Source organism: Gymnoscopelus braueri, assembly GCF_963280865.1.
Source record: "Gymnoscopelus braueri genome assembly, chromosome: 22".
In the NCBI taxonomy this organism is placed as follows: Eukaryota; Metazoa; Chordata; class Actinopteri; order Myctophiformes; family Myctophidae; genus Gymnoscopelus; species Gymnoscopelus braueri.
The window spans coordinates 29,251,272-29,273,593 of record NC_137624.1 but is presented as its reverse complement, the minus strand read 5'-3'; the positions used below and the strand labels follow the sequence as shown (position 1 = coordinate 29,273,593).

Below are 22,322 nucleotides of genomic sequence, written 5' to 3'. Positions count from 1 at the left end.
AATCGCTCTCTGAGGATTCCAATTAGCATCTCAATAATAACCATGTCACTGTCAGCGCGATACCACACACACACACACACACACACACACACACACACAGCGCTTGACTGAATTCAGCTGTTACAGTATGCATCCACAACTACATTTGCTTTGAAATCTTTCTATATTATACTGAGTTTCAAGCTAAATAGCCCGTGACTTGTCCATGTACCTCTCGGTTGGTGTATATCAGTACCCAAATTGTGGTTCCAAATGAACCAAATCTCCCTGCAGAGACCACTAGAGGGAGACTGTCAGGGCTGTAGTAAAATAGCAAGTGGGGTCCACCTTCCATGCATGGACCCCCCTTTGAGGTGGTAAATGGAGCGTGTAACTCTGTGAGTGTACAAATGGAAACAAATACGGGCTAGGTCCATTTGGTTCCATTTGTACTCTGGAACCAAATGGGGGTCCTTGAAATTAAAAAAGTTCGACAACCACTGAGATGCAGATAAAGGAGATGTTTGTGCACCGATGTCTCATATTCAAACTGCTTGCCACTGTCCAGTCTTTTTTTCATAACGTCATCAGTTCCACCATACAGTACTTTACTAATTACTTCGCTGTGCTGTGTACACACACTTTGACTTTTCTTTTAGCTGATTTTCTCTCATACAGTATCCCCCCTCCCTTCTATTTAGTAGCCTTTGACATGATAGATCTGTTCTGAAAAAGTACAGACCCCATCATACTCTTGCATCTTGTCGAAACATAAGAACACCAATTACCCTTTTGTGTCATCCATTTAGCGTGTTTTTAACTTGCTAACTTTACAAATCGTCAATAAAATATTCAAACAAACATTTACAGAGTCACATATTTCAATTCCTGGCTCACACATACAGAAGAACCAAGTCCAAGGCCTGGTATTACCACACTGAAATGAACCATCTGGAACTCTGACATTTGCTGTTCCATGCAATGTGACAGAACTGAAAAGACACACACACACACACAGAGCAACTTGTGGCTGATCCTAAATCCTGGCCTCTCAGGCCTATATAGCCAGACCATCTCAGATCCTTATCTCGCTCATTATAACCCTGCTAATGAGAGCGGCTGTTTCCCACTGGCCCGCCCGTGTTTACAATGCCACTTGCTTAACGAGCATGTGTGTTCAATCAGATAAAGCCAACAGAATGCCTTTCATTTACAACAGCTCACCCAGTAGCACCCTGTAAGCACTTTTTCCCCTGTCGCACCTCACTAAGCTGCAGAGGTCCCATGCATGGCACGCTAAGCCACTGGTTCGCAACGTCGGGTCCGCGGACCACCAGGGGTCCATCCAAGTGGACCCTTACAGGTCTTTACTCAGTCTCAGTCTCTCAGACTGCAGGATTTTAGAGTGTAGTACAGGGTCCCACCATCAAATGGGGGTCTGTGGCCTAATGCATATCAAACTGGGGGCCCTTGAAATTAAAATAGGTTGAGAGTCACTGAAACTAAACTGGAACCCAAATGTAAAAATACTCTTTTTGCTTGTTTTAACTCTGAATGTACAACATATTTGAAGACTCTCAGAGTTACAGACCTACAAGGGCCCATGTGGACCGCTGGTGGTCCTCGGACCCAACGTTGAGAACCAGTGTACTCAGCACATTCTGATGGAAAGGGAAGACAAGGATTTAAGTTCTCAGTCACCATGACTGATTTCAGTCATTTGGAATCCATAGAAGCCAGCATGTCTTCTATGGAAGCATGTTGCGCAGCGAAAATAGCAGATGTACAAGCTCACAACACGTCGCAGCGCGACGTGTTGTGAGCTTGTAGATCGGCTATTTCCGGTTAGTTATTTAATGATCAAAGAGTATTTGAAGTGATCAAACCATAGGATCAAACTAGCAATAGAATAGATGTTTAGAAGCACCTTTTATGAAAGATGAATGGTCTCAGAAATGTCATAAAAGCAAAAGGTTAAAGCCTCAATCTGTGATTTCTTCAACTGGTTGGCTGCATGTAGAACAGCAGCAACATAAGGTTTAGAATGATGATACCTAAACCTCATCATTAAACTTTCAGCCAAGAGATTTTATTTTTGATTTATTCCATGGGAATAAAATACATGACGTGTTGTTCCTCATGGAAGGGAGGGAGCTGCGATGATTTGCTTAACTGCTTTGGTGAACTACTACCACAAAACGGTGTCATAATATGTGAAACTGAAAAACATAATCACATGTGCCATTTTTATAATGTCTAATGTGTTAGGAACAATTTATGAGCACCCACAATAAATGAGCACCCACAATAATAAATAGCAGTCAAGACAAAACAGCTAGCTAATAAAAACAGAAATGACAAAGTTACTTATGACATAACATAAACATTTTTATTTTTATTCTTTCCAACCTTGTATCTCAGTGTCACCTGATTAAAAACATTAACCACTTAAGCCCCAATTTAAACTTTTAGCCATTTGAAAATAGCAGATCTACAAGCTCAACGCATCATTGACACATGTAGCTTGTAGATCCGCCATTAAAACATTTGTGAAAACCTCAAAAACAAATTCTGCCATGTCCTTTGCAGTCATATTGGATCTTTCTGATCACCGTGGGCTCTTGTACTATGATGCTTACATGAAAGGCACAACATTTGAGTGAAAATTTCTCATGGTGTCTCTTAAGTGGAAAGGGTCTTCACAGCACACGAAGACTCATCACCTTCTTCAGGCCAGGCGAGATGCTCCTGATAGAAAGCTATGACTATCTGTGGGCACTTAACCTTGGCCACTTTGGAAGGCACCAGGTCAGCGTCATCACATCCCTTCCACTTCATCAGGAACATTAGCTCTCCAGACGAATCAGTGGCTCCAAAGATCTTCTCTGGTTCTAGCCCTCTCTCAAAGCCACGTGCCTCATGGACCCCATCCTCCGTCTTTTTGGCCTTAGTCTGCGTGCTCTTCTCGTCATCCGTTTTGTTCCTCTTGGGACGACTGACGTCTTGGGTCTCGTCAGCCAACTTTTTCCTCTTGGAACTACTGCCGTCCTTGGTGCGCCCTGAGGGGCCTGCGTCACTGCTGGCCCCTCCGCCACCAGCGCTGCTTTTATTGTAAGTCTTCATGAACTCGCTAATGAGATCAGCACAGTCAACATTTTTCTCCGGTTCCCAGGTGTTTTGTTCCTCAGGGAATCCTTTCCACTTCAAGAAGAACTCAACTTTGCCTTTCATCACCCTCCTGTCCAGCACTTTCTCAACAACATACTCTTCCTCTTCCTCAGAGGAGGACGAAGACTGCTTATGAGACTTCTTTCCCATGGTGATGGTGGCTGCTCAACACGCTGTGTATTACAGATAATGCATAAGTGAGTGACAAATTAAACCTTATTGAATCTTGAATGGCAGTTCCATGTACAGGAAGTAGACAAACCTTTTCAGAGTAGACTGTTGAATGTAGATGCCAAAATCAGCTGCCACCTTGGTTTAGTGGATTGAATCAGTTAAGTTTTTGGCCTGCAATCCAACCACACCGCTGGTCAGACTTGATGTGTTTGAGTCAGAGCAGCCAAACCAACCCAGGTGTCAGCCATCATTTCTGACGAGCCACTGCACAGATCAGCAGCCAATCAGACAACTGGTCTTGAGGGCAAGGGGGCCGTCACAAGTCATATACTCTGTGCATGCTTGGCACAGTGGGCACAAAGTAAAGGCTGCAGGCACATTTTGTCATGAATAACACATTCAATCCGGGAACGCATCGACAAATGTCTTCTGAAACAGGTTTCTGAAAAAATGTATGTTGCTAAATATCAGTGGAGCTCAAACCTTTTCATGTCAAGGACCACACAAAATGTATTTGGCCGCCGACCCCCATCTCAAAATATTTAGTTCCAGGGACCCCCATCAGAAGCAAAGATTTGAGTTAAAAATGTTAGCTTTAAAAATATAAATATATATACAAAGATTTGCACAAATGTTCAAACATTTTCAAAAAATAGCAGATCTACAAGCTCAACTCACCGACTGCCGCGCTATGAGCTTGTATATCTGCTATTTTTCGCCAAAGAAATCTAAAATGACACAGATGCGTTCCCGGATTGAATGGGATAAAGACCTGAGTAATTTTCCACCAACTACAGTATATACCACTGATGATGTACAATACCTACACTATGTCTGCCAATGTGTCTGGCTCTAGTGGACACAGTCGAATGCCAGAAACCTCTATAAATAAATATATGTAGTAGTGATGCCAAGGGGAAATGACTTTTCTGCATTTGACCCAGCAACATGCTCCTCGGATTGATGTGTCTTGCTCAGGGACACTTCAACAATAAGCCTGGAGGGGCACAACATTTTTTTGAGATGGGGGGTCCACAGCCAAAAATTTATCATTTTGGGGTCCTTCACATAAGTTTGAGAACCACTGCTCTAAGCCACTGCAGGGAGCCATGTTACAATGAGGGCTGTTTTGTGAGTAGTGTACACTTCAACCAGTCTGCTTGGAAAATCAATGCCTTAGAGATCAAATGAATGGAGCAAACCTTGGCTGCAATCTGGCCACAATGGAGACACCTCTTATGTTTGCGCTGTCTCAGCTCCAAGTTAAACAGAGCACGTTTTCTTCCATATAAACACCAATTATTAATAGGGGCAGGATAGAGTTGTGATTCTGTTGAGGAATTGATGGTTGATTTGAATCAGCCTGTAATTAGGATGATGAGGATGGGAATTGTTTGAAAAGTAAGCAGAATATAAACAGTGAATTTGGTTTGGAATGACGCGCAAGCAGGTAGACGGATTAATGTAATGCCACAAAATGTCTTGTATAAACAAAGTAGATGTGAGTAAGTGAATACACATATATCTTGGCTACTGCATGAAAATGATAGTCTATCCTAATTTGTGGTTAATATGGGATTGGGAGAGAATTCTGTTTTGGGAGTCTAGACTAGATAATTAATGTGTAATATAGATACAGTATACACTAAAGCTGCACTTATATTCTGAGGTTCATAGATTCTTAAGAGGTGCCCCTTAAACATTATAGACGAAATTGCAAATTTGGTGGGACCGCAGGTAATGTGCTCAGATAATCAAGCAAGGTTAGCATGCACAGACAAGTCTTGAACTACCAGAGCTCATCAAAAGACCCACGCACACACAAGCAAGCGCACACACACACACACACACACACACACACACACACACACACACACACACACACACACACACACACACACACACACACACACACACACACACACACACACACACACACACACACACACACACACACCTCCTCTTCTATAATTATTCTTAATTATCTTTTTGCTACCCATACAGTAGCTGTATAGACTTTTTCCTCTGATATCTGCCCTGTGCGCTAACTGCTGCGCTGCCTCTGGCAACTGAATTTCCCCCGTGGGATAATTACCTAATCTATCTACACACAAGCAGTTACACAAGACAGGCATGGCTTCTGAGAATGCCACACATGTGAAACAATCAAACTTCTTGAGTGTGACAGTTGGCTGTGTGTATTCACATCAGCTCACTGCAGCTCTGCAATTTACAATTTAGGCACTTTGGTAGATGCTCTTATCCAGAGCGACTCACAAGTGTGAAATCGGAATAAGCATGAACCCTAGACGACAAACAACAAGGTAAATAGTCACATAAGTAGAGTGCAAAGAGAACAATGTAATCCCTCAAAGAAACTAGGATACCAGATAAACATCAGACCTAGCATCTGTCTAAACAAGATCTATCTAAATAACATTCCCTGCTGCTCCTAACCCATTCCTTAATTCTCTACTGGTCCAAGTAGTATTTCGAACTTTGTTTTACCTTATACTGTATAAGTCTGCATCTTTATTTCCTAAACTGGCCACACATTTTGCTACTATACTGCTCTGATGACCATGACATTGGACGTGACAGATGATAGAGGGAAAAGGGAATAACGAACAGAGGAGAATAAAGAGACTATAGAGCCTCTGAATACTGGAGATACACAGAGAGAGGCAGGCGGTGAGGAAAGAGGTAAGGAGAGAGGTAGTCAGGAGGTAAGGAGAGCAAGACTGATATGTCAATTTGGCCGATATATCAACCATTATTTAACTTTTTGACGACATCAGTATTGGCAGATATGCAGCCACTGTGTAAACCTGACGGTCAAGATTCAATTTATCCCCATGAGCAAGCAGGCAGGCTCTATTAGCTCAATAGTAAAAATGGCAGCACTTGCACAGGAAAAAGGGTTAAAATCCGTGGGTAGACGCAGAAAGCACATAGTGCTGCTTCAAGTTTGTGTGTTGTGTATGTGTTTACTTGTTTTCTTGTTCTTAAATGTATTGCATTTTTAAATATATACTTAATAAAAAAATAAAAAAAAATCTATCAAAAAGTTATTTGTTTGCTTATATGTTAAATGTTAAAAAAAATCTTTTATCAAATGTACATTTTTCAAATTGATTAGAAGTGATTTTGCACTTTTGGACAAAACATGGGTCAAAACATTAGTACCACCATCTGTGGTATTGGGACTCTCCAAAATCGGGATTAGCATCGGACTCGAAAATCTGGCATCGGTCGGGGCTCAAGTAAGGAGAGAGGTGTAGCTTGTAATGCAGCCTGTATTTGAGGTTTGGCCATGTGCACCGTAGGGTCCCCTCTGCCTGACCCTGCCTACCATATTGAAAACCCATTCAGAACAAAATGTTGTACAGGATTTAACATGCTTGGCTTTGTCTGACACTGTAAAATCACACTCCGATCACACTTTCAAAGCACTGCTGCTCTCCCCATTACAGTTTTCCATGGAAAACCAGCAGCCAAAATTCCAGAATTCCCAGTCAGAGTGTCAGGCCAGGAGGCACATGAGAGAGGGAGGAGGGGGGGGTATGTGAGAAGGAAAATGGTAGAAATAGATGATACTGTAGCTAAATAGAGTCTGAGAAGAAAGGAACTCCTGTTTTTCTGTCAACTACGTAATCCCCATTTTATACTTAAAGCTGCAATTTGCAACTTTCTTGTCCTACCCGGGATTCAAACCCGGGTCTCCCAACATTTCCACTGCTGAGCAATAACAGATATCCTGTTGGAGCAGAAGCTGAATTGTGCTTTGACCTGCATGCAGTACCACTTGTCAACCAGTAGTGGTCCCACCCGACCACAGGATACACATTTCTCAACAGAAGAGCAGAGTAGACCAAATACAACCACAGTTGTGTTAGTTATTGTATTAAGAAACTCTACCATTGGGCATACCATTGAGACTCAGTCCTTGTGAAGCCCACCCGCCCGGGTTCAAATCCGACCAGAGGCCTTTTGGTGCATGCCCTTACCCATCTCTCTGTCCTGCAATTTCCTGTCCATCTCCGCAAAAAAACAACGACTCAACCATACAGCTTGATACAAATAAAAATGGATTCGAAAAAAATGTTATGGACTGCAGCTTTAAAAAAACATTTTTAACAATAGGAAAATTACATATAAATTGCCAATCTACAAGGTCACATCTTGCAACCTTGAAGAGTGGTTTCTTTTTCTTTTTAGTTTGCTAGAAAATGTAAAAAAATGTAGATTTTTTTTTAACATTTTCATCTTTAATAACGACATGCCCCAAAATAGCGACGCCAGGTTGAAAGTGGTAAACATGAGACGCTGGTGACCCAGCGGCGCAGTACAACTGCATTAAAAGTCAGCAGGGATTTTACGAGGGAAAACTCAGACCCTGTTCCAGACCTCAGTGTGTCAGTGGGGGAGGCGGCTATACGTTTAGGACTCAGACCCTGGTCCAGACCTCAGTGTGTCAATTGATATGTATTTGGCCGTGGACCCCCTTCTGAAAAAGTTTTGTGCCCTGGAGCCCCAGAAAATAAGATTTGCCACTGCACTAGCATATGTCAAACAGTCCTCAAGGACCACTCCACCTCCCCACATACAGTACATACTGTATATATTTAGCATATGAAAGAATATCACAGTCATTTCTACAGTGCATGTTTTTGTTATTAACATTAAACACTCATTATCTCAAAGCCCTCTGTGGTACATAAGCCAGTGATTCTCAGCCCTTTTCATGTCAAGGACCCCCAGTTTGATATGCATTAGAACACAGACCACCATTTGCTACAATTCTCTCTGCTGCATATTTGCTACAAATCTCAGGGGCCCCAATCTACACTGGAAAATCCTCAGCGTTAATTTAACTCTGAGAGTGTACAAATGGACCCACACGCCCAAATGGTCCATTTGGTTCCATTTGTACACTCTCAGAGTTACAGACCCCCGTAAGGCTCCAATTGGACCCCCGGTGTTGAGAAGCAATGACATAAGTAAAACCATTCCATGCTCATACATTTACAGTAAGTCCTTAATTAAGGAACTATTAACTTTCATATTAACCACGCACTTTGAAATAACACGTATCTAAAACACAACTGAAGAACAGCGTAAAATGTCTTTAAATTTTGTGCAGTACGTAAGGAAAATGGTTATTAAGTGTCTGAGTATGCGAACAGTAAGCACTAAGCACCCTGACACCCTGCGGTTACGATTTTACAAGTTTCCTCTAGTCATCTGTGGTGCACTGACCAATACCTTTGGCATGATCTGGTGATGTCACTGTGTGTTACGGAGGTTACCATGGTGATGACCTCCATGTCGTGAGAGTGGGAGTCTATTCTAAGAGACTCCTGACTACCAGAGTGGGAGAGAGAAAGATAGAGAGACTGAAGTGAGAGAGTTAAAGAGAGCCTAGAGGGAGATGTTGAGAGAAACAGTGCTAGAAAAAGGAGAGAAAAGGAGAGAATGACAGAGAAGGAAATAATGACAGTTAGAGGTAGAGCAGGTAGAGGGTGTAGTGGTGTGTGTGAGTTGATCCATATAGAGTATATACTGTATGTAAATCTGTATTTTTAATATCTCACCATTGAAGCTAATTTTAACCTCAAGCACAAAATGATGTACAGTAGGTGCAAAGCTGTTCTTCCTTGTGTGCCCCTTGTGGGTGGCCATGGTACTACTGTGTGCATATAGGATAAAAGTCGTAAAAAAAAAATACTGTCTCACTGCACTTCATGTGCCAACTTCATTTCAAAATCATACAAGGATGTAGAATACATAAATAACAAATCACATGAGGACCACGTGAGCACCACTAAAGGCAGTTCGACCGCCTGCAAAAAGTTGCATCGTCAACGTTTCTAGATGCAGACCATGTTGACTCAATCCAAGATTGTTTAATTTCGAAGTACATTGTAATTAAGAATGTATTATTGACTGTTCTGTCCCTATTTGTATGCAGCTCAAACACACTGAATCGGCAGCAGCAGGCTTCGCACCGGTTGGTGTGGGCACTCGCCCGGCTGGCGCCTTGCTCCCAACTTTGAGATGCAATGTATCTGTGGTTTGCACGGCAGAAGAAACAGCTAAATGTTTCCTCCGCCGATTAGGTTGTGGTCGGACTACCTGTCCTTTTTGGCTTGGCCTTCTGGTGATGACCTCTCAGCCAGTCCTTCCTGGACATTTACACCTACGGCTTGAATTCACACGTCACGTTTTTGGGGCCTTCTGATTCTTTCACTGCCAATGCCAATACTCACTTGCTGAGAAAAGTAGGTTCTCAATATTTTTCCATGAGCCTTACATTTTCCATTGAGAGTGAGTGTGTGTGTGTGTGTGTGTGTGTGTGTGTGTGTGTGTGTGTGTGTGTGTGTGTGTGTGTGTGTGTGTGTGTGTGTGTGTGTGTGTGTGTGTGTGTGTCACACCGAGAGACAGAGAGAGAGAGACTTAACAAGAGCCACATGTTTGGCTGAGGGCACTCATCCAGCTCTGGTCTGACATACTGTTACACAGCACTGTGAGGGATGGAAACATGCAGAAGCACTTTACACCTCTGTTCAATTGTATACATACACACACCACCTATGTGTTCTCTATTTACACGTGCAATCAATTCCGCCTTTGGCTTATTTCATTTAAACTGGGGATGGCTTATTTTTAACGTGATGTACATCAGTGATTCTCAACCCCCAGATTGACACAGTATGCACCCACTTTTATACAGGTTTTTATCTCTGGTACAGCAATCTACACTGTAAAATCCTCATTGTTAATTCAAGTCTGAGAGTGTATAAATGAAACCATATGGATCCATAAGGGTCCATTTGGTTCCATTACAAATTTTGTCAGAGTTACAGACACTTAAGGGTCTAATTGGTTTCAGAATATCAATCATTTAGCTGGGGACCTCCTGGAACCCCCTCGAGGACCCCTGGTCGTCTCCGGACCCCACGTTGAGAACCAGTGATGTATATGACTGAACAGCTTTGTTGTGTTTGTATAGTCTGGTCGATATAGCATAAAACAGTGCGCTCTGATGTCATTGTGTGTATACTCTATTTCTGTTGCATCCTGTTTTTGGGACTATTTCTCTGCACCAGAGTAAACGTTTATTTCAATGACGGCCCAAGGGAGCACTTGTGCCAAATGGATCATTGCTTGATGTGTTCGTCCAAGCATTTTTATCAGAGGTTTTTGTTAAAGCCATCAGCATGGATAGAGTTCACACTGTATACTGTGTATGAGGCTTCAGTTGTTTCACATAAGACTACTGTAGCTATAATGGGGTTGTCACTCGTGGTTGTGCAAAATCCTGTCACGTTAACAGTTCCCACACAGAAGCTCACAGTTCCCACACAGTTTGCTTATGAAAGAGGGTGACAGCTGCATTCAACAACAGAAGAGACTACCTGAAAGTTTCAGGTGGTCTCTTACAAATAAGTTGTATTGATTAGGTGATTGGTTCTCAAAGTGGGGTCCGGGGACCCCCAGGGGTACTTGAGGGGGTTCCAGGGGGTCCCCAGCTAAATGATGGATAGAAACCAAATGGACCCTTATGGGTCTGTAACTCTGAGAGTGTACAAATGGAACCAAAAGGACCCTAACGGGTACATTTGGTTCCATTTGTACACTCTCAGAGTTAAATTAACATTAATTTTACAATATAAATTGGGGTCCCAGGGATAGAAATGCCATTAAACTGGGGGTCCTTGAAATTAAAATCGTTGAGAATCACTGCTAGAGCCGTAAAAATCTTCTCTTGTGGGGGTCCCTGGCTTATCTTTTTAAATGGGGGTCCGCGGGATAATAATTGTCAATTTGGGGGTCCTTGACATGAAAAAGTTTGAGATCCACTGGATTAGGTGATTGGGTAACTGCAGTAACAGCAACAGTAACAGCAACTGCAACTACTAGTTGGCAATGTGATAGTACAGGACATACTGTATGACGCAATCACGCCGGCCGTAAGACATTTTCCACTTCTGAAAAATGGCGGACAGGAGAGGTCCTGTACTCTGCGGTCGGAGATGGAAACACATTTGCTAATAAGTATTTGGCAGACAAAGTCATGCCTCCGGTTGTTATAATAGCGAGTGAAAATACTTGCGGCCATCTTTGGACTGTACTAAATTTTGCCATGGTTACAGGTGTTATTCGTGGCTGTCGTGTGACTGGCTAAGGGCATTGACTCACACACACTACACAGAACCTTGCACACAGCACCTTCAAGCACCTCAAGTGGGGCAAGACCAACGTAGAAAACTTTGCTATGTCTTACTATTACTGCTATCCTAATTACTGCTAGCTAATGTCTGTAGCTAGCAGTAAAACACAATGTAACAATAAAAATCTTGAATCTTTAACTGATAATCTTCTTTCTGTAATATTCAATATATTCAGTATTCAATCTCCTTAGTAAATATGCGTATCAATCCCAAACACTGACAGTAAGAATATAGCCATAGAAAACCACTGCTTATGTATGAAACACAAACATGAGTGTGACATGAGTGTGACACATGTGCATAAGTATACATGTGCGCACATGACACACTTCATTTACAGCTCTCCCCAGGGCCTGCTCTCTGTTCCAGTCATGTTCAAAACAGCCTCTGTCCAAGTTCTCTTTCCTAGAATCGTGAATCATTCTAGATGAGTCTCTAATCTGCACCACACTAATAACCAAGAAGTGTATGATTTCATCGTACTTTCCCACCCCCATCCCTCTCCAGCTCCTACTCCTCCGCTATCCCTCCAGCTCCCTTCCTGACAAAACTAGGACCCCCCTGGACTGGATCCAGCTGACACAGATGGAAGAAGTGGTGAGCACAGCAGAAAGAACGGAGAGAGGGAGAGAGAGAGAGAGAGAGAGAGAGAGAGAGAGAGAGAGAGAGAGAGAGAGAGAGAGAGAGAGAGAGAGAGAGAACGCTATGGCTTCATTGCAATGACAGACAATAGTTGCAGCAAATTACAGCTGACTGAACTGGCCAGTCAATGATCAGACTAAAGTAAATGTATAACTACTGAGCCAAACGGAAAGACATGTAATGGCAGGCACATACGCGTGCATGTGCGCAAACGGTCACATGCACACTTATACAGGGGATTATGTAATGCAGAGCTGTCTTATTCCTGGGCCTTCTCATATGGTCTCATTTTGTCACGTTTGGCAGAGAGATGCTGTGATCTCATACATATATTCTGCAGATATCAGCACTATGTTCTCACTTGGCCCAGAACAATCAATTGTTATGGTACAAGGGACAGTTTCGAGGAAAAGAAAATCTGAGAAGCTCAGAAGAAGAAGAAGAAGAAGAAAGGAAGCGCTGTTTGGTCTTACCTTTCGACCTTCTTGGCCCAGCAGTCCAACCGGGCCGATAATCCCTGAGTCTCCCTGGAAGACAGAACAAGACTGTCAACATCTGCTAGCACACAATTAGGCCTGTCACAAGTTTTTAGTTGATGATGAATTGTCGTACAAATAATTGTGATTAACGATTTAATCGTGTTTTTGGCATTGAACATTGGAACAAAATAACATTTCTGCTTCCCCTTTGTAAACAAAAACGTCACAGTGCAGATGTTCGACAAATAACTTAAATATACACAGAAATTACTGGCAATGATCAGTACCAATAATCAAAATAAATAATGTGCTACGGCCAAAACTGGCCATCAGGTCAAAATCAATAATTTCATACCGATGTACAAGCTCACACTGTGTCGCACTGCGATGTGGTGTGAGTGAGCTTGTTATTTTAATCATAGTAACAAGTGCATAGTTAAAGTGTCATGCTGCAGATACAGATTCACCGTCTCCTGTGCATGATATCAACTATAGACGTAAGTGTATGCAAAAATGATGGTGCCAGGTTGCCATAGCCTGGTAAACCACCCGGTCGTGGAATTCAATTTCATTTCAGGCTGCTGAATGAAAATGAAATTGAATTCCGCGACCGGGTGGTTTACCAGGCTAAGGTTGCCAGAGAGAGGAGCAAAATGGTACCTTCTCTCCTTTAGGTGCTGGTCCAGGAGACATGCCTGGATCTCCCTTTCTCCCCTAAACAAAAACACACAAAAATACTTCATGATTAAAATGACCTCAATCTTGACTAAGACTAATTACTGTACCTTATTGTCTTATTAGAATTATTTCCATCTGCCAATTAACCACTTTCAACCTGGTGTACATATGTTTGGGTATGTCATTATAGGCAATAAAAGCATAATGAACTTTTTTAAGCTCACAATGCATTGCTTTGTGAGCTGGTATATATGCTATTTTCACTATATGTTGTACGACAAAGTATAGGGTTTAAGTGGTTAAATGCTAAACTGAGAGATGACCAGAAGGAAGGACTGACAGCAAAACCCTCGGTAGCTGTCAGATTGCTATTGGATAATCATGGAGTCAGTGTTACACAGTATGATGTCGAGGGGTTCTCCTATCAAACACACTACGTACACTCCACCGTCAGGAAGGAACAATACCTGGGCTCCTGCACATCAAAGCTGCGGGTCGGAAATTAAACACCACACACAGTACTACCTCCCTCTCTCCCCCCTGGACTCCTGCTGTTTACAACTTTGCTTCATTTATCCATGATGAAAGAGCACGGCTGGACATCAAACACTTTAGGAATAATTCCTTCAACACACCTGCCCTGCAGAAGCAGTTCACTCAGAACCAGTGTTACCCAAACAACGTGTCGGGACCCTTTGTTTGGGTTGCGGATCCACTTCTATGGGCAGTTTTATTTTTCATTTTTGTTGTTTTCAAAATAATTTCATATAAAAACTTGTAAGAAATAGTGAAAATAGCAGATCTATCAGAGCTTGTAGATTGGCTATTTTCAATAGGTCTTAAGGGTGCAGTCACACCAAACTTTGATTCTGCCTATGAGGGCGAATTCTACCAATGCTTTTCAATGGGAACAGAGCGGTTTGCTGCCATTTGCAGATTTCCGCAAAAAAAACTGCACCGTTCCCATTGAAAAACATAGGCAGAATTAAAGTTTGTGTGACTGCACCCTAAGTTATTAATTCATAATGCAATTCTGTAAGGGGCCCGTTTGGGTCACGAGGAGACTCCAAATGTATCTTTTGGGTCTCGAGCCGAACATTTTGGGAACCACTGGCCTAAACCTCTGGTACAGGGCTCTGTGTTCAATGATCCAGTCTATACAGATGTTTTCCCTAACGGTCATTCCATGTCTTTCCATCAACAGCGCTCCATTATAATTCTGTTTGTTCTTTGGCTCAGTGTTGTGTACAAATAAGCTGACATCATCACTCCAAGTGTTAAGTGCTTTTACAAGAATAAGGGCTGTCAGTGGTGCCAAAACCAAATGTCACCATGTGAGATTGAGCTATTATTAAAGAGATCTTGGCTAAAGCCACAACAACACCATTTCCTTTTTTCCATGAAATAATTAAATGGCAAACCGATTTATCATTCAGATCTTTGAATCTGTGTAAGTTGAGCGTATATTTCTAAAGCTAATACATCCCAAACAGGAAATCCAGATTACATAATAGGTGATCAAATAAGACAGTTATATTTATTATACCAGTTGTGCAGAGAAAATCAGTAGTCATGTTTTTTTCTTTTTCTTTTTTGTAACCTGGGAATGTAGGGAAGACATTTTGGGGTGAGCAGTGAGATTAACTGCCGAAAACTGAAGTTTGTGTAAGTAATTTTTATTACAAGCCTTAAATATAGGCGATGCTCCTCATTTACCGGAGGCGGAGGATACTTGCTGAAGGTATACATTCACTGAAGGAAATCAAATGAGAAACCCAGAGGATTTGTCTTGGGCAGAGGGTCATTCCCTGTTCACGCATTAAAATGAGACCGTTTTATTTGGGGTTCTCGGTTTCCATCTCCTGATGTGTTTCCCTGAAGCTCTGATAAATCACTTTGAATTCCCCTGGTCGCCTGTCCTCACTCAGTGGAAACTTCCAGCTGAGTCACTGATCCTCCTGTTTTATGTAAGCGTACATATACAGTTCTGTACTGCATGCATCCTGTTCTATGTTTTATACATATCGTTAGCCTCATAGCATAATTGCCTAAGTCATATTTCGAAGGTTTTCAGGAGAGAAGAAATGAAAATTTACTTTTGAAAGTTTTTTGACTTATGCAGTTATTGCCTAAGTCATGTTTATCTGCCTTTATTTATATCTGGATAACTGTTAGGCTAACACTGCCGATTCGTCCTGCCTTATTGCCTACGTTCTCAGCCTATCAGAATGCATGTTACATTCAAAATCTTTTCTTTATAAGTCAAAAAGTTAGCCTCATAGCATAATTGCATAAGTCATTTTGGAATGTAACAAACATTCTGATAGGCTGAGGACAAAGGCAATAAGGCACAATGAAGCAGCAGTGTTAGGAGAGTAGAGGTAGGCAGAAATGTCAATCTGGCCAACATATTACTTAGGCAATTATGCTATGAGGCTAACGAGTAACGATATACAAAATGCATCCTTTTATATTTTATACATATCCGCATGCATCCTGCTTTATGTTTTACACAGTTTGTAAACACATGTATCCTCTTTTACAGTATATTTTATAAATATACACCTGCATCCTCTTTTGTTTTATGCACACCTGCATCCTCTTTTGTTTTATACATATGCACCTGCATCCTGTTTTATGCTTTATATATCGTTGCTGTCGGGCAGAAACCTCCTATCTCCATATTTTAACTTTTGTTTTATCAAAAGATCATCACCTACTTCTACTACAACGTCACACAAAAGCATCAAAAGTGGCAGATCTACAAGCTCGAAGCGTGGTGCGAAGCGACGCGTTATGAGCTTGTCGATCTGCTACTTTTGCTACTTTTGAATTGAATCCTGAAAAGTAGCAGTTTTGGACAAATGAGGTTTCCACCCGACAGAGACGATATCCAGTATATAAATGCATCCTGTTTTATGTTTTCTACATATACACACGCATCCTTAAGCATACTCACACGTGCATGCAAGCACAGTGCACTGAATGGAGTGTTAATGATGTACAGTAGTATATTTTCCTCAAACAGACAAACTGTAGTCTGCCTTTCCTTAACCTCTTAAGCCCTATATTTACATAATCATATTTATTTTATGAAATCCTTCGCCTATAAAATTATATAGCTGGGTCTACTTGGGCCACTTTTTACTTGTACTTGTACTTTTTACTGTACTTAGGACTGATCTAGAAGCTCACAACGCATCTTGAGCTTGCAGATCTGTTATTTTTGGCACACTTTTCCACCAGAATATGGTTGCTGGGGGTTAAGTGGTTAAGTAGCACACATGCTAAAGTGATGCATCACCTCAATATAGCTGTTAAATAGCGTTACGGTTGCCAGATGTGAATCTAGATGACCCTCATTCTAAAAGCATAAAATTATATTACTGTTATCAGCTTTTATGCAGGGTCCATCTTACCTGGGACTTGGTTGAAAACATCATGTCATTCGGGTTACAAGCAAGAGAACAACTTGACCCGCTCATTAAATGAAAGGCCCAGACGGGTACATAAACAATTGGAAGGTTTGATGACTGGAAAAGCCACGGGGACTAGCCTGGCTCTTTAAAGAGACTCATATGTGGAACATACCTTGAGCCCAGGTGGGCCAGGTCGGCCCGGGTTGCCATGCGGACCGGCAGCGCCCTGTGGAAAAGGCAGAGAGGGGGTCAAAACATAATAAAATGCTCATCGAGATCCCAATCAATCTTCATATCGTCGCTGTCGGGTGGAAGAAACCTTGCATGTTTAAGACGTTTCAGGAAATTGGAAAAAAAATAACCTGTGTTCCAATGGATCCAATGTAGTTCTTATTAGGTCACAAGCTCTTGTTAATACTTACTATTGGTTGAATATTTATAAAACCCACACACACTTTCACTTTCGCTTTCCAAATTCTTAAAAAATAGTGAAAATAAACCGATCTGCAAGCTTACAACGCGTCGGCTATTTTCGCTACTTTTGCGCGACACTCTTGAACGACAAAGTAGGGCATTAATTTACAAAAACACACACAGTAAGTAAGTTGAAACATGGAGATACAAGGTTTCTGCCCGACAGCAATGATATTGACATAGTGCTGAGGTAGACTGCCACTATTCAGACTGAGGTTGGGGGCCAAGGCTGTCTGGAGAACCTCAGACTCCATGTTGCCCTAAAACCTCTTTTCTAAACATGAAGTGTGTTAGTGAGGGTGGTTAGGGATTTGGGATTGGGGGGGCGGGGAGGGGGGGGGGGCGGGGGGTTGCAGGAGTCAGAGTGTAGGAGCCTCCATCATATGGATGTGGTTTTGCTCCATCCTGTTGCCTCACATTGCACAGCCTCCCTATGGCAGCCCTGGTGTGTGTGTGTGTGTGTGTGTGTGTGTGTGTGTGTGTGTGTGTCTCTCTCTCTCTCTCTCTCTCTCTCTCGCACGCACGCACGCACGCACGCACGCACGCACGCACGCACGCACGCACGCACGCACGCACGCACACGCATGCACACACAGAGGCACGTTACCCTGCCCCTATGTTTTTGCCAGACATGTTAATAATGCATATCAGCTCAATTAACATCTTGAATTACTCCACTAGTGTGTGTGTGTGTGTGTGTGTGTGTGTGTGTGTGTGTGTGTGTGTGTGTGTGTGTGTGTGTGTGTGTGTGTGTGTGTGTGTGTGTGTGTGCGTGCGCGTGCGTGCGTGCGTGTGTGTGTGTGTTTCTATTCATACAAGTGAGGAAATGAAGCAAACTAACCCATGTCTACAGTCGTGGCATACTGGTAATGTGAACCCAGTCACCCCGTGAAACTGGTTTTCACACGGATAGAAATGGCTTTGAGAGGCTCAATGACTCACTCCCTTCTAGGATCACTGGTTCTCAAAAGTGGGGTCCGGGGGCCCCCAGGGGTCCTTGAGATGGTCCCCACTCCCCAGCAAAATGAGGAACGGTATAAACTGCCCTTATTTTGTTCAGCTGCCGTGTCAAGTGGTCAGATGGGTGGGCCGTGTGCACTTTCAGAACATGTTTATTTTAATGATCTATCAATGAATTGTGGGGGCTGGATCAATGGACCTAAGGTAGTATACTTCCTATTTATCAGTAACACAATGAAAACCTTTCTTGTACATCATTTGTTTTAACCCATTCAAGCCGAGAAAGCATCTGTGCAACCACTTTATCCATATGTTATACTTTGGGCTATTCAACAATAGCAGATATACGAGCGCTATGAACTTGTAGATCTGCTATTTTTGAAAAATCTTGAACATTTGTGCAAATATTTTAATATATTTTTTAAAGGGAACATTTTTGACTCAAATCCTGGGGGTCCCTGGAACAAAATATTTTGATGGGGGCCCACGGCCAAATACATATCATTTTGGGTGGTCCTTGACATGAAAAGGTTTGAGCACTACTGCAACATACGTTTTTCAGAAAACTGTTAGGATTTGTCAGGTCTAAATGGGTTAATATGTTATATTATTAAAATCGTAGTGACTTGCCAATTATTTGGGGGCCCACTTGCAATATCCTCAAGGCCCACTGGTGGGCCCCAGCCCACAGGTTGAGAACCACTGGATTAGAGGTACCTTTTCTGGTCTGATGACCTACATGTAGCAGAGGATCTGTTCATACTGTCCTCACCAACCTACTGTACTATACATCTGCATCCAACTACATAATGACCGGCTTAGCAAGGCTACGTTCACACTGCCAGCCCAAATCCGATTTTTGGCCTATCCAGAGTGGAATCAGATTGGTTTGATCATGTCTGAACAGCAAAAACAGCTAATCAGATTTAAACCACATCATTGGTCCTACTCCTAAAGATCAGATTTGAGAAACAAATCAGATTTGCCTGCAGTCTGAACAAAGCCTAAGAGGTCAACTCCACGTAACCTCCCTCTGAGGGAGGTTTTTCCTATCGCCCCTTGACCCCGTGACTGCCCTCCACGTGGCGGGACACCCCGGGCCGGGACCCCATTCGTCCCCCTAGAGAGGGTCAAGGTTCAACGCATGCCAGAGAAGGGCAAACAAAGAATCATGACCATGCTGAGAGTCGGGTCGGAGAGTTTCACCGAGGTGAGACAGAACACTTCAGTGAGCCACTGCGCTCATAGCAATTACGTCTCTGAAAACACCAGCTACTGTAACCAAACCCAAACTGGCCCAGTGACCACACAGAAAAGAGACATTGAGGTCTGTGTTGTTAGACATACTGGTGTGCACCAGTAGCTGACCGGATCGCACGTCAACCACATAATTGCAACATTCCTCGTTCGATTCCCAGCACGAAACCTATGTTTCATGTCTTTCTCTGGCTCTGCCCTCACTCAATTTCCTGTCTCTCTACACACTGCCCTGTCTATAAAAAAAAAACTCATTCAATTCAATTCAATTGTATTATAGTACCAAATCACAAGTTGTATCAAGACACTTTACATATAGACCAGAGACTCGATGTTTTCCACCCTTGAGCAAGCATTTGGCGATAAGGAAAAACACCCCTTTAACGGGAAGAAACCTCAAGCAGAACCAGGCTCTCTAGGGTGGACAGCCATCTGCCTTGATCGTGTCGGGGGGGGTATACTGTATGTATCTACAAAAGAAAGGACAACATACAAGCTCTTTATAACACTTATGCTATGTTTGATTTATTCAGAGGAATTTCCTGATCATAAAACATATTTACTAATAGTGACAAAGGTTTCCTGATGTGACTCAGACAAACTCTTGTGTAGCCTGTCCCACACTGATTAGATTACAAACTTGGATGAAAGTGATATTTTCACAAACGAAATATTTTTCTTTTTTCTTCCAGCCTACAGCTGCAATTCCTATGGGAGTTCCACGAGTCCAGACAGTGTTAAGGGAAGCTGCTGTTCCCCAAATATACTTCCACAAACTACACATTTTTGAATTATATGCTTCAAATTAAACTTGCGGTTGACCACAGTTTGGGCAGTGCTCTAGTACTCGCTGCTGGCACATGACATTTCCTACAGCACATCGTAGCGTTGGCATGTTACAGTATGTCTGTCATGTCACTTTCTCATACAACAGGTGTCTAATTAGGGAATTGGAAGGCAGAGCACGGGCACGCAGCTGGCTGTGGGAAGGCTATCAAACCAGAAACCACCATCTTCTGATGCAGTGCGTCAACTATGGTCACTGTGGTAACAAAGGCTGCTAACTTTGTGAAATTCAGACTGATTCTAAAATGAGACAAAGTGGCCGCAATGCAAACAAATAATAGCTCCTAATGTTCTAAGTTATGGCAGCGTGCATACGGCCCACTCCGGAGCATATAAATATCTGTTGTTAAATCTATACTTACAATTGCACATGAAGACCATGTGTGCAGACGTAAGTAAAGAAAAACATATACTTTCCTGGTTGTTAAATGTGGACTATGTATGTATGTATGGCATCATGACCAATTTAGATTCCCACTTCGTGCAAAACATAGCATATATTTCATGCTAGATCATTTAACAAGTTATGCTATAAACATAGTCTGAAATTCCCCACTGACTTGTAAAGATAGAATGTATACAGCCGGCAATGCCCGGCATATAAACATAAAAGACATTCTGTGTGATGCTGTGCCAAATGACAGCATGGGGGGTAAATCCAGAGAGCATTAAGACCCCAAACCTTTTCTTAATTAACCTTTTATGCCCTATATACTTCATTGTATGACAAATAGCCAAAATAGCTGATATACAAGCTCACAACACATCGCATTGTGAGCTTGTAGAAGTTTTTGCCTGTAGATACTTTTGTTTATTTAAAAGCCAAACGGCAAAGAGGCAAATATTTAATGAGCAAGTAATCCAAAGTATTACTTACATGGTTACTGTATACTGTAGTATTAACAGTTATAACTCAAATAATGTCAAATGAAAATGACCATGGAAACTGTTGCTACAACTGTAATGTTATCCCGTACACGCATATGCATACTTTTAAAGCCTAGTATAAAATAAAATACAATTTAATACAATTTAATTAAATAAAATACAAAATTTGTCTGGCTTATTTTAATGGTCACCATCATTATTCAGCATGATTCAATAAAGATTCAATTCAAATAGAATATGGTTTGGATGTGATTGAGTCGTGCCAACTGCACGCTGGTACATTGTAAGAGATCTGCCAAACAGGGGGCTGCAAAAACAGAGACTTGGCGTGAGGTCTGTGTTTTTAATATCCTGGAGCATATTACAGTTATGTTCCATGGGAGACTGATCCATATACACAGCTTAGACTGGGGATTACACGGACCCTTAAAAAGCCGATCTGTCGCCATTGTGTTCACCAAAACAGCCCCAACACTCTGACCTCAGGGGAACACCGGCAGTTCTCACAGCCAACCAAGTGTGTTCACCGATCCATCTGAGATTAAGTATTTTAGTGCTTTATAACGCCATCTCCCTGAATGAACCGTCTGCTAATGCTTCAGGTTTGAGCTGCTAACAGACTCCAGCTGCTCTGAATTAGCTGTAAGTGTAGGTGAGTCGGCATAGAGGAGTTTCTGAGAGCCTATAGTCTTTATTATGCCTGAGGAACTGTTTGGTGGGAAGTGTGACGCATGATGGATGACGGCCTCTCTCACCCAAAAACAAAGGATCTTTTGACCCAGGGGCTCCAGACAGGCAGACAGGTCCAGTCAGAGAGAAAGATGGGCAAAATCCCTACATGTCATGGATACAGGCATAGTCATCACATTGTATCCACCCAGTGATGGAAGAATTGTACTCACTCACTCATGTTTTACTTAAGTAAAAGTATCAATACCCTATTGTAAAAAATAGTATGTTACAAGTAGTTCGGCAAGTTCGGCATTCAAAATGTACTTGAGAAAAAAAGTACTAAAGTATTGGTGTCAAAATGTTTTCAAATGTATACATCCTTTGAAAATAACAGATCAGTTGTGAGGTCGTAGATCGTCTATTTTAAAATTGCCAAAGTAGGCTATATATAT

General features: G+C 42.1%; 3 protein-coding genes across 3 annotated transcripts in view; 1 reads left to right on the top strand and 2 right to left on the bottom strand.

Annotated features, from left to right (window-relative positions):
* Positions 1-22,322, top strand: part of nup188 (nucleoporin 188) — a 305,112-nt gene that overhangs the window by 192,943 nt on the left and 89,847 nt on the right. The window lies entirely within an intron of this gene.
* Positions 1-22,322, bottom strand: part of LOC308077923 (uncharacterized protein) — a 108,177-nt gene that overhangs the window by 56,946 nt on the left and 28,909 nt on the right. The window contains exons 5-7 of the mRNA XM_080418926.1: positions 16,946-16,999; positions 13,337-13,390; positions 12,671-12,724 (exon numbers count right to left, since the gene is read on the bottom strand). Coding sequence (XP_080275052.1) covers positions 12,671-12,724; positions 13,337-13,390; positions 16,946-16,999 — 162 coding nt within the window. The remainder of the gene's footprint in view (positions 1-12,670; positions 12,725-13,336; positions 13,391-16,945; positions 17,000-22,322) is intronic.
* Positions 2,662-3,297, bottom strand: LOC308078221 (chromobox protein homolog 3-like; the record flags this gene model as incomplete). The annotated part of the gene is made up of 1 exon (XM_080419344.1): positions 2,662-3,297. The coding sequence occupies one exon, from the start codon at positions 3,295-3,297 to the stop codon at positions 2,662-2,664; it is 636 nt and encodes a 211-aa protein (XP_080275470.1).